The sequence below is a fragment of the Lissotriton vulgaris genome, unplaced genomic scaffold, assembly GCF_964263255.1.
Source record: "Lissotriton vulgaris unplaced genomic scaffold, aLisVul1.2 SCAFFOLD_220, whole genome shotgun sequence".
In the NCBI taxonomy this organism is placed as follows: domain Eukaryota; kingdom Metazoa; phylum Chordata; class Amphibia; order Caudata; family Salamandridae; genus Lissotriton; species Lissotriton vulgaris.
This window is the reverse complement of record NW_028248788.1, coordinates 272,602-285,862: the sequence shown is the minus strand read 5'-3', so window position 1 is coordinate 285,862 and position 13,261 is coordinate 272,602. Positions and strand designations below refer to the sequence as shown.

General features: G+C 48.7%; 1 protein-coding gene across 3 annotated transcripts in view; it reads left to right on the top strand.

Annotated features, from left to right (window-relative positions):
• LOC147663817 (transcription initiation factor TFIID subunit 1-like) overlaps window positions 1-13,261 on the top strand; it is a 382,030-nt gene that overhangs the window by 193,661 nt on the left and 175,108 nt on the right. For all 3 annotated transcript variants that reach the window (XM_086950182.1, XM_086950180.1, XM_086950181.1), the window contains exons 32-33: window positions 863-955; window positions 9,289-9,373. In XM_086950182.1, coding sequence (XP_086806308.1) covers window positions 863-955; window positions 9,289-9,373 — 178 coding nt within the window. The remainder of the gene's footprint in view (window positions 1-862; window positions 956-9,288; window positions 9,374-13,261) is intronic.

Genomic DNA, 13,261 nt, shown 5'->3' with positions numbered 1-13,261 from the left:
CCTATGGCCCATCATGGGGGTTCTGATGGGCTCCCTCCCTCCACCCGTAGAGAAAGCATATGTTGGGGGAGGATGCTATTAAAACGGGAACATCTCCTGTGGGCGCACAAGAATGTCAAGCTCACTGGGAGAAAAGTGTATAGGGCAGTCCAGAACGTGTACAAGGGCATGACAGCGAGACTTCAGTAAGCCATACCGACGACGTTCATCCTAACAATCCTTGACCTTCTATCATCCATCCTGTTGGAGTTAGGGTTAGTCAGAGACGGAACCCCATCAATGTCGTTGGTACAGCAGCCACAAGGGATATTACGACATTGAACCTAAGCTCCAAACCTTATAACCTGCCATTATTCCCTACGCTTTACACTTTTTTCCATAGTTGGTGCCAGACATCCTAGTTATCTTTGACTAAATGGGATTGGACATAGGATTCCTTTCCACTTACTGGCTGTAGTTACTCTGGGTCTGGCCTGTAGGTGTTTTATTGTTACAACCAAACCTCTCGTCTCTGTTCTGCATCCCAACATCATTGAAGAAATTAACTGATGAATTCATTACCAAGCATGCTGGTAGCGGCAGGTGTGGCGGTGTGGCATGGTTTGTACACTGGTGTTGCTGTTTAAATACTTTGGTTGCCAGTGAGATTAAACATCATGTGAATAATTGATTGAGCTACACATCCGAAAGTACCAGAGTTACTTGCTTTAAGCTCCTTAGGGTAGGCCCTCAACCTCTGTCAAGTCAGATGCAGTTTTTCTTGGTTCAGACACATGTTGTTGAATTAAATCGGAATCTGTGCCTTCTGCCTCTTGTGCCCCCCTCGGTGCACGTCTGACCTTCTGTCCTTTTCTTCCACCAGTCATGGCCATTTCATTATCCAGTTAACAAGAAGTTCATTCCAGACTATTTCAAAGTGATTTTCCAACCCATGGACCTGGAGACGATTCGTCAGGTGAGTAGCACCGGGGGAGAGAGAGGACTTCAGGCCCCGTTGGGCCCCCAAGGAAGCAGAGTGACAGGCCTGCGCTCTCAGATGAGCAGTTTGTGTGAGCATCAGTCAAGCAGTGTGTGGCACCTTTACTGACCAGCATTGTACACACTCCATATAACCGGAGCTGCCCCTGCACCAGTGGGGACCTGGGTATTGTACATTGAATTAGGGCAATGGTTCACCTGGAATTCATTCATTCATTTTCATTGATAGGCAAAGAATCAATTCTAAGCGTACATCTAATATAATGAATTGATTGATACCCTCTAGCCTTGTAAGTGGTTTAATTCAACCATAAGGAAATCACTTGTAGTGTAGTCACAGGTAAATCACATAGATTATGTACATTAGGCACATCAAGAGTGTGACAAACAAACAAGACAACTCTGGTGAGCTGTGTCCCAGTGTGAAAAAAACATACAGACGTGAACTGGTAGTGATGTCTATGTACAGGCAGTAACTTTCAATGTTTCACGTGTTTTGATTGCACACATGTGGTAATGAGTAGAATGGCAGCTCTTTCTAGGCCAGCACTGAATAGTGTACTTTGTTGTCGACTGCGCTGCGTTCTCTTTTGTAATGTCAAGTTCTCATCAGGACAAAGAGATAACAGCGACACCTGAATGTAGGATAGTCACTGGGGCGCCAGATGGATCAATATACCAAAACGGGATGTGATGTGCTTAATGTACAGGTTTTATATCCATTACACATTATTTTCTTGATGCTTAATTCAACGACTTACAAGGCTATGATGTCACAAACACTTAATTACTTTAGATAGACATTTAGAATTGATTTATTTGTGTTTCAATTAAAATGAATAAATTCATTCCGGATGAATCAGGTTCCCAATTATGTGAGCATTGTACAAAAGCATCAGTCATCAAGACTGGCTACGTATGACAGCATTGTGCCTGCATAGAAGCGAAGTATTGCTATAATACTATCTTAGACAAGCAGAGTGTGAGAACATTCCATCCCTAAACCAGCAGTGTGAGGCCATGTCACTCTCCAAGATGAACAATCATCGCTCTGCCAGACAAGCGGTGTGTGAAAGCATCGCTCCCCAGCAGGCTCTGACAGGATGTCTATCCAAGGCAAGCAGTGTGTGAAAGCATGGCCCCCTAGCAGGCTCTGACAGGATTTCTACCCAAGGCAAGCAGTGTGTGAAAGCATGGCCTCCTAGCAGGCTCTGGCAGGATTTCTACCCAAGGCAAGCAGTGTGTGAAAGCATGGCCTCCTAGCAGGCTCTGGCAGGATTTCTACCCAAGGCAAGCAGTGTGTTAAAGCATGGCTCCCTAGCAGGCTCTGACAGGATTTCTATCCAAGGCAAGCCGTGTGTGAAAGCATGGCCCCCTAGTAGGCTCTGACAGGATTTCTATCCAAGGCAAGCAGTGCGTGAAAGCATGGCTCCCTCTGACCAGCAGGCTCTGACAGGATTTCTACCCAAGGCAAGCAGTGTGTGAAAGCATGGCCCCCTAGCAGGCTCTGACAGGATTTCTACCCAAGGCAAGCAGTGTGTGAAAGCATGGCTCCCTAGCAGGATCTGACAGGATTTCTATCCAAGGCAAGCAATGTGTGAAAGCATCACCCCCTAGCAGGCTCTGACAGGATTTCTATCCAAGGCAAGCAGTGTGTGAAAGCATGGCTCCCTAGCAGGCTCTGGCAGGATTTCTACCCAAGGCAAGCAGTGTGTGAAAGCATGGCCCCCTAGCAGGCTCTGACAGGATTTCTATCCCAGGCAAGCAGTGTGTGAAAGCATCGCTCCCCAGCAGGCTCTGACAGGATTTCTATCCCAGGCAAGCAGTGTGTGAAAGCATCGCTCCTTAGCAGGCTCTGACAGGATTTCTACCCAAGGCAAGCAGTGTGTGAAAGCATGGCCCCCTAGCAGGCTCTGACAGGATTTCTATCCAAGGCAAGCAGTGTGTGAAAGCATCGCTCCCCAGCAGGCTCTGACAGGATTTCTATCCAAGGCAAGCAGTGTGTGAAAGCATGGCCTCCTAGCAGGCTCTGGCAGGATTTCTAACCAAGGCAAGCAGTGTGTGAAAGCATGGCCTCCTAGCAGGCTCTGGCAGGATTTCTACCCAAGGCAAGCAGTGTGTGAAAGCATGGCTCCCTAGCAGGCTCTGACAGGATTTCTATCCAAGGCAAGCAATGTGTGAAAGCATCGCCCCCTAGCAGGCTCTGACAGGATTTCTATCCAAGGCAAGCAGTGTGTGAAAGCATGGCTCCCTAGCAGGCTCTGACAGGATTTCTACCCAAGGCAAGCAGTGTGTGTAAGCATGGCTCCCTAGCAGGCTCTGGCAGGATTTGCATCCAAGGCAAGCAGTGTGTGAAAGCATGGCCCCCTAGCAGGCTCTGACAGGATTTCTACCCAAGGCAAGCAGTGTGTGAAAGCATGGCCTCCTAGCAGGCTCTGGCAGGATTTCTACCCAAGGCAAGCAGTGTGTGAAAGCATGGCCCCCTAGCAGGCTCTGACAGGATTTCTACCCAAGGCAAGCAGTGTGTGAAAGCATGGCTCCCTGGCAGGCTCTGACAGGATTTCTATCCAAGGCAAGCAGTGTGTGAAAGCATGGCTCCCTAGCAGGCTCTGACAGGATTTCTATCCAAGGCAAGCAGTGTGTGAAAGCTCTCCCAAACCACGCAGTTCTACAAAGGCAACACGCAGTCCACATACACCAAACAAAGTCGAGGTGGATATTGTGGTAACAGCGCCAAGGGCAGGGGTCGTGGAAACAACAACTCCAGATCCTCTGCCACCAACAAACAGTGACGCCTTGTCACTGCCCCCCGACCACGCAACACCGGTCGGGGGGAGACTCCAGCAGTTCCTGCCGGTCTGGTAATCCATCACCACAGACAGGTGGGTCACACAGCTCATACAGTACGGTTATTGTCTGGAGTTAACATCCACTCCACCCAACTTGCCCCCAAGACACCGTCCTATGTCCAACGAGCACTTGCACTTATTGCAGCAGGAGGTCATCGCCATGCTGCAAAAAGGGGCAATCGAGCTTGTGCCTGTGAAAGAAAGAGGCACAGGAGTTTACTCACTGTACTTCTTGATACCAAAAAAGGACGGGTCCTTCAGACCCATACCGGACCTCAGACCCCTCAATCAGTAAATTCTATCGGAGCATTTTCATATGTTGACCCTGCAGCAAGTACTCCCGTTGCTCAGTCAGGGGGATTACCTCGCAACTTTAGATCTAAAGGATGTGTATTTTCACATTCCGCTGCACCCGTCACACAGAAAATACCTCCGGTTCACCATCCAAGACAAACATTACCAGTTCAAGGTTTTGCCTTTCGGGGTCACCACGGCACCCAAGGTGTTTACAAAGTGCCTGGCGACAGTGGCAGCACACCTCAGGAGACAAAACAGTCATGTCTACCCTTATTTGGACGACTGGCTCATTCAGGCAAAGTCAGCCCAGCAGTGCGCCACCCACGTGTCCCACACCATTCACGTTCTTCATGATCTGGGATTCTCACTGAATAACCCAAAGTCCCACCTGCAACCCGCCCACATACGGCAGTATCTGGGTGCGACAAACACTCTGGCAGCCACAGCACAGCCGAATTCAGTGAGGGCCAACAGCATTCAATCGTTGATACAACGATTCAGACCCCAACACACGCTTCCAGTTCATGCAGTTGATAGGCATGATGGCCTCCTGCATCTCCATAGTCCCGCACGCGAGACTACATATGCGTCCGCTTCAGGAGTGCTTAGCACGTCAGTGGACTCAGGCTCACGGACAATTGAAAGACCTAGTGTTGGTGAGCGGTCGGGCGTACAACTCTCTGCATTGGTGGAATCCACAAAACCTTTGCAAGGTACGACCGTTCTAAGAGCCTGTGCCACAGATCATCCTGACGACGGACGCTTCTCTCCAGGGATGGGGAGCTCATGTACTCCATTACACTGTGCAGGGACTATGGACGCTACAGCAAAGGAAGATGCACATCAATGTTCTGGAACTGATGGCTATCTTCATGGCACTAAAGGCCTTCAAAGTACATCTGTGCAACAAGGTTGTGTTGATCTGGACGGACAACATGACGGCCATGTACTACATCCAGAAGCAGGGAGGAACTCACTCTCCACAGCTGTCTCATCTGGCTCAGAGCATGTGGAAGTGGGCCATCCAGAGAAACATCTTCCTCATGGCAGAACACCTCCCAGGCAAGGACAATCAGATGGCGGACCTGCTCAGCAGGTACAGCCACCAAATGCACGAGTGGGCGATACATCCATCAGTACTCCACCCGTACTTCCAAAGGTGGGGTCATCCAGAGATAGACCTGTTCGCCACAAAGGAGAACGCAAAATGCCAACGCTTCGCTGCCAGGTTTCCACATCCACAGTCGCAAGGCAATGCAATATGGATGAACTGGTCAGGCAAATTTGCATACGCTTTTCCCCCAGCACCTCTGATACCGCTGGTGGCACGCAAGCTCAGGCAGCACTCTATGACTCTCATCCTGGTTGCTCCAACGTGGGCTCGCCAACCATGGTACACCACGTTTCTGGAACTGTCCGTAGTACCGCATCAAAGGCTACGCCTCACACCCAGGCTTTTGACGCAGAACCATGGCGACATTCAGCACCCAGATCCGCAACAGCTCAACCTGGCGATCTGGCTCCTGAGGTCTTAGAGTTTGGCTACCTCAACTTACCTCCGGACTGTATGGACATCATCCGGGAGGCAAGGAAGCCCACCACTCGAGCATGCTATGCGGCAAAGTGGAAGCGGTTCGTCAATTATTGTGCAGGCCACAACATTAACCCGCTAGATGCGTCTATTCAGAAGATCATTTCTTATCTTTTACATCCGTACAAATGTAATCTAGCCTATGCTTCCATTTGCATACATTTATCCGCAATAGCTGCTTATCTCCAAAACAGGCAGAACCTCTCCCTTTTCAGGGTGCCTGCCATTAAAGCCTTTCTGGAAGGACTCAAATGAGTCATTCCTCCGCGGACTCCACCAGCTCCTGAGTGGAACCTCAATGTGGTCCTCACCCGGCTGATGGGTCCCCCTTTTGGACCACTGCAATCCTGCGAGATTCAATTCTTGACATGGAAAGTGGCTTTCCTTATAGCGATTACCTCGCTGCGACGAGTTAGTGAACTCCAGGCACTAACTATCCAAGAGCCATTTATTCAAATTCATTCCAACAGGGTGGTGCTTCGCACTAACCCTAAATTCCTTCCTAAGGTAGTGTCTCAATTCCATATTACAACCTCCGATAGCAGCTGTACCTGGTTGGGTATAGCTGACCCCCCGGGCACCGATGTGTGCTGGATCAGCTCTAAGTTTGTCTGTTATTCACCTACTAAATTTCAATTCCATATTAACCAGACTATTGAACTACCTGTGTTCTTCCAAAATCCTAAGTCATTAGCGGAGAGAATGCTCCACACGCTTGATGTCAAAAGGTCCCTAATGTATTACATTGATAGGACCAAGGATTTTAGGAAAACAAAACAACTCTTTGTTGCCTTTGCGCCACAACACAAAGGTAACCCCATTTCCAAAGCTGGTATAGCCAGGTGTATCTTTAAATGTATTCAGATCTGCTATCTGAAAGCCAAGCGTACTCTCACCATTCCACCACGGGCCCACTCCACCAGGAAGTTGGGGGCCTCCATGGCTTTCCTTGGAAATATTCCTTTGGAAGACATATGTAGAGCAGCCACATGGTCTACAACATACACATTCACAAAACATTATTGTATTGATGTGCACTCTAAACAGCAGGCAGCTGTAGGGCAGGCTGTTCTAAAAACACTTTTCCAGACGGCTAAAGCTGGCACGGGCGGCTGCCGTTAATGGAGGGACTGCTATGTATTCTATGCACAGATATGAATTCAGCTACCCACATGCCTCGAACCGAATATGCTACTTACCAGTATGCATCTGTTCTTGGCATGTACTTCTAGCATGGTCATCCTTCACTTAGTTTCACTCCATCTTGGCCACAATGGCTAAAAACAATCTGAGGATCGAGTCGATGCCAATGCGCACTGTAGTCCAAGGGAGGAGCCACCTATCTCGTGATACTTCGAAGACTCTTCCAGGACAACAATGTGTGATCATCCGGACCCAACACTAGGCGGCGATCTATGCACAGATATGAATGTCAGCAGCCCTACATGCCAAGAACAGATGCATACTGGTAAGTAGCCTATTCGCTCCTTAGCAGGCTCTGACAATATTTCTATCCAAGGCAAGCAGTGTGTGAAAGCATGCCCCCCCTTAGCAGGCTCTGACAATATTTCTATCCAAGGCAAGCAGTGTGTGAAAGCATCGCTCCTTAGCAGGCTCTGACAGGATTTCTACCCAAGGCAAGCAGTGTGTGAAAGCATGGCTCCCCAGCAGGGTCTCACAGGATTTCTACCCAAGGCAAGCAGTGTGTGAAAGCATGGCCTCCTAGCAGGCTCTGACAGGATTTCTATCCAAGGCAAGCAGTGTGTGAAAGCATGGCTCTTTAGCAGGCTCTGACAGGATTTGTATCCAAGGTAAGCAGTGTGTGAAAGCATGGCGCCCTAGCAGGCTCTGACAGGATTTCTATCCAAGGCAAGCAATGTGTGAAAGCATGGCCTCCTAGCAAGCTCTGACAGGATTTCTATCCAAGGCAAGCAGTGTGTGAAAGCGTGGCCTCCTAGCAGGCTCTGACAGGATTTCTATCCAAGGCAAGCAGTGTGTGTAAGCATGGCTCCCTAGCAGGCTCTGACAGGATTTCTATCCAAGGCAAGCAGTGTGTGAAAGCCTGGCCCCCTAGCAGGCTCTGATGAGATTTCTATCCAAGGCAAGCAGTGTGTGAAAGCATGGCCCCCTAGCAGGCTCTGGCAGGATTTCTACCCAAGGCAAGCAGTGTGTGAAAGCATGGCCTCCTAGCAGGCTCTGGCAGGATTTGCATCCAAGGCAAGCAGTGTGTGAAAGCATGGCTCCCTGGCAGGCTCTGACCGGATTTCTATCCAAGGCAAGCAATGTGTGAAAGCATGGCTCCCTAGCAGGCTCTGACAGGATTTCTATCCAAGGCAAGCAGTGTGTGAAAGCATCGCCCCTAGCAGGCTCTGACAGGATTTCTACCCAAGGCAAGCAGTGTGTGAAAGCATGGCCCCCCTAGCAGGCTCTGACAGGATTTCTATCCAAGGCAAGCAGTGTGTGAAAGCATGGCTCCCTAGCAGGCTCTGACAGGATTTCTATCCAAGGCAAGCAGTGTGTGAAAGCATGGCTCCCTAGCAGGCTCTGATGAGATTTCTATCCAAGGCAAGCAATGTGTGAAAGCATCGCTCCCTAGCAGGCTCTGACAGGATTTCTATCCAAGGCAAGCAGTGTGTGAAAGCATGGCTCCCTAGCAGGCTCTGACAGGATTTCTATCCAAGGCAAGCAGTGTGTGAAAGCATCGCTCCCTAGCAGGCTCTGACAGGATTTCTATCCAAGGCAAGCAATGTGTGAAAGCATGGCTCCCTAGCAGGCTCTGACAGGATTTCTATCCAAGGCAAGCAGTGTGTGAAAGCATCGCTCCCTAGCAGGCTCTGACAGGATTTCTATCCAAGGCAAGCAGTGTGTGAAAGCATGGCCCCCTAGCAGGCTCTGATGAGATTTCTACCCAAGGCAAGCAGTGTGTGAAATCATGTCCCCCTAGCAAGCTCTGATAGGATTTCTATCCAAGGCAATCAGTGTGTGAAAGCATGGCCCCCTAGCAGGCTCTGACAGGATTTCTATCCAAGGCAAGCAATGTGTGAAAGCATCGCCCCCTAGCAGGCTCTGACATGATTTCTACCCAAGGCAAGCAGTGTGTGAAAGCATGGCCCCCTAGCAGGCTCTGACAGGATGTCTATCCAAGGCAAGCAGTGTGTGACAGCATCACTGTCCCATGTAAACAGTTTGTTACAGCATCACTCCCAGGACTATCGTCTAATAGCACCGATAGCCTGGGGAAGCAGGGTGTGTCATCACAGTTCCCCAGGTCAGGATGTCTGGCAGACGACTGTGTGTGTCTTGGTATCAGCATTTTCTCGCCAGGCAAGCACATCTTGATGCTTGAAGACAGGCAGGGAGTGGTGAGAGCCTGGTTCTTCCAGACCTGGGGTTGTCTGCTGGCAAGCATTGCAGTCCTACGTCATCAGTGAACAGTGCTTGGATTGACTGAATAGCTCTGCTTCCCTCCTGTAGCCCCAGCCATGCGATTCACTGTTAAGAACCAGATTCTGTCCTGTCGTTCTCTTTGCTTCATTAACACATTTCTTAGGTTCATTGCTCATTATTTTTCAGAACATTTCCAAGCACAAATACCAGAGCCGGGAGCTCTTCTTGTACGATGTGAGGCTGATTTACGAAAACAGCAACAAATACAATGGTGAGTAACCTGGCAGAGTGACACCAGTAGATGCTGGTGCCCTGCTTTGTGGCTTCTGTACACTCCCTCTAGTTTTAAGTGGTTTTGTTGTGCTGAATAAGTTCATAAAGTGTCTGACTGGGGAGAGGAACTGAGCAGTCTCACTGCAGAGGTACAGATGAACAGGGCTGTGGTCCAACTGCACTGTCGCTGTCACCTCTGTCGAGTCACCGTATGGTGTGGGTTGAGAGGATTCTGATCTTGATAAAATAAAAAAAACGCAAAGCATTGCCAGCCGACTTGTATGTAATTCGAGAGCACTGAAAAAAAACAGGACTGTCCAGAAAACGTACAAGTGCAGGGTGACCCAGCATCCCAAAGCCATGCAGCGGACCTGGGCCCCAGCAGTGGTTCAACACATCGGAAGCCGCTGAGAGGTGTCATAAGGCTAGCAATTCAAGGGCGCCCCCTCTAAATGTTATCCTCAAAATCCTGCAACGAGGTCATGCTCCTCCGGTGAGAGGGGCGATGGCATGCAAAGGTATTATGTTGGTTAAGGAAGGTCTGAAACTCTTTAGTGGTTACTTTAAAAAAACAAGCATTGGCATAGCCAATAGGTCTCGCCTTTGGGACCTTATAAGTATTTAGTTATGCACCACAATAAACTTACTGTAACAACATTAACTGTTGCATGGCTAAACACTTATAAGGTCCCAAAGGCGAGACCTATTGGCTATGCCAATGCTTGTTTAAAGATTGACTTGGATCGATCTCCTTCACCAGCAATAATATTTTGCAAAAACCATGACAAAAGCTTGGACAGTGCCAAATAATGGCAGCCAAGTGAGACCTCCTGGCTTTCCCAGCGCTTGTTCTTTATTTGTCAGTAGTGTTTGGTTTATCAGGATTGCACTAATCATTATCAGTAGCACAGTCCTAATACACGAAGGACCCCTTTCCCAGGTAAGGCATATTGAGAAGTAATCTGTACCTGCTGGTTGCATCAGCACTTGTTTTAAAAGTTACGTTTCTGTAAAAGTAAGAAAACCAAAAAACGGTGATGGGAACAAATCTCTGTGGCACAGAATGTTAGCAATATCTGCCACTAATACAGCCTGTGTGCACATGAAGATAACCCCCATAGGTTTTGCTGTGTTCTTTATATCATTAAAAATAGCACATGTGGGCCCCTCCTGCCGCAGGTGAGCTTAGAATACACAGTAAATCATCCTCTTATTAGGTCGGAGGACCACAAAGAGATGCTCTCCCTAGTACTACATGCCCTTTTTTAAAAGCATAATCTAATTTTCACACCACCATGTTTGCAAATTGCGATTTACATGGTGTTTGAAAGTGCCATCTTTCTTGCATTGGTATGGCCCCACTTTTTGCTGAATTGCTGATGTGCTTTGACTGAGTGTGCCCTGGGCTCTTGCCAGCCAGGTACCCAGGGTCTGTGTTCCTTACCTAAAACTGTATTGAAGCTAAACCCAAATTGGCATCTCTGGCCACATGTCAGCCCCTGGTAAATGGTACCATGGGTACCCAGGGCATTGTGACCAGAGAAGACAGGTAAGGGCTGCAGCACTTATTGTGCCACCCTTAGGGGCCCTGTACCCTGACACACACACACACACACACACACTGCCTTTGCAGGCTGAGTGTCTAAGTGTAGAACTAAACAAAGAGTCGACATGGCACACATCCCTGTGTGCCATGCCCACAAACCCACTGCTCTATCATATACTGTACTTGGATTGTACTGTAAGTGATCTAGCTTTTGGCTGTCAGACGATTTGACATCTAGCTGTGTAGTGCTGTTCACCTATGGAAGACACTGATATATACTTATGTTCGAGGCATGTGGGCTGCTGAATTCATATCTGTGCATAGATCGCCGCCTAGTGTTAGGTCCGGATGATTGCACATTGTTGTCCTGGAAGAGTCTTCGAAGTATCACGAGATAGGTGGCTCCTCCTCTGGACTTCAGTGCACATGGGCATCCTCTCCATCCTCAGATTGTTTTTTTCCGCCATTGGGTTCGGATGTACTTTCGTTACTTAGAGTTCGGAAATATATTTATAACTTTCTAAAGGCCAAAAGGCCTTCGGGGCGTCGGTATTGTATCTTCGATCGGTACCTACAACTATTCCTGTTCTTTCTACTCAGGACGTCGACTCAGGCCAAGTGGCCTTCTCGACACCAGGGCCTATCGTCGATGGAACGAAGTCCTTTCAAGTGATGCCCCAACTGTAAATCTAAATACCCACAAATTGCTAAACACCCAGTCTGTAGTAGTTGTTTTTCTCCTGAACACAACAAAGCCGACTGCTTAGCTTGTGCTCAATTTAGTTCAAAAAAGACTCTTCGGGTTCGACTTGCGGCGAGGCAGACGAAGCAGAAGTCAGCGCCTGAGCCAGAGAACATCTTTGAAGATGACGAAGAAATCGTGGAGCCGGGAGACTCGGATCAACAGTCGGAGCATGGCTCTGAACACGACTCCAACTACTACGCTGATGACGAAGAAGACATCATCGAGGTAGGGGACGACGATCCAGGCATAGGAGCCGTCGAGGACGACTCCGGCGAGGACACTGGGGTGCCCATGAGTACGGAGCCCAATATATTCGCAGGTTCAGATCCAGAGGCTCAGGTCGAGGCATCGCCGGAAGGCCTTAGCCAAGATCATAACGACGATTCTATAGCCCCGCAATTAAGCCCGGCTACGAATATATTACAAGAGCCATCGGTACGACATTACCAAAATCTGGAAAAATCTAAACCAAAAGTTTGTCGAGGCCAGAGCCACTACTCCCATGTCTGCGGTTAAGCGGAAGGCCGACGACATCGACGTTGACGCCTGGCAACACAAAGAAAGGACTCGAACGGACAACGGTTATCGATCCAAAGTTACGCGTCGAACAACCGAAGCAAGTGCACACAAAGACACTTCAGCCAAAATCGAGACTCGAGCCGAAGAGCTCCGTCGAACCGAGGGACCAAAGCATCGCTCCGAAGCAACAAGCTCCGAAGACGACACCGGGCCACAGGATGGTTATCGAACAACCAAAAACAGTCGGATCGATAACCACGGCTCCAAAAAAGATCATACAGGCTACTAAAACGGTCCAACAACCAAACCCTCTCGGACCGATAAAATTCGGACTTCCTCCGCATATCAAGCCAAGGGTGGTCGAAAAAGATAGCGGATTCGAACCGACCCAGTCAAAAAGGCCGAGATTGGGGGAAAGAGCTACAGTAGCAGAGGAACAGGATCCCTCAGCTGAAGAACAGTCTAAACTGTATGTCGACCCCGACACTGGGAAGGTTACCCTGTTAAAAAGGAAGATCAGGCCTGAAAATACCGTTGAGTCCTACAGAATACCTCTAAAGAAGAAAAGAGACACTTCAACATCTCCAGTTCTCTTTGAGACTATCACACCATATGTGCAGGAAACCTATATGTACTCGCCCACACGCACAGATGATTATGGGGAGTATGAGGACAATGACCAATACAACTATCCAACAGATAATGACCAGGACATACAAACTCAGCCATGGACAGACCCTGTAGATCCTGAAGATACTCAAACAATTCCTGACAACACTACATACCCTGTAAAAACATCGCCTACAGAGGACACAGCTGCCTTTAACGCACTGATAGAAAGGGAGGCATATAGTCACCATGTGGAAATGCATGCAGATCCCATTGATGAAGACTTCCTCTTTGACACTTTCAGCACCTCTGAGAAAAACGTCAAAACTTTGCCAATGCTGAAAGGGGTGCTGAAACATGCAGGGGACATATTTAAAGACGCAACCAGGGCACGGGTCATTAACCCTAGGATAGAGAGAAAATATAGACCAACCCCGGTTGACCCTACATACATTAAGGGACAACTG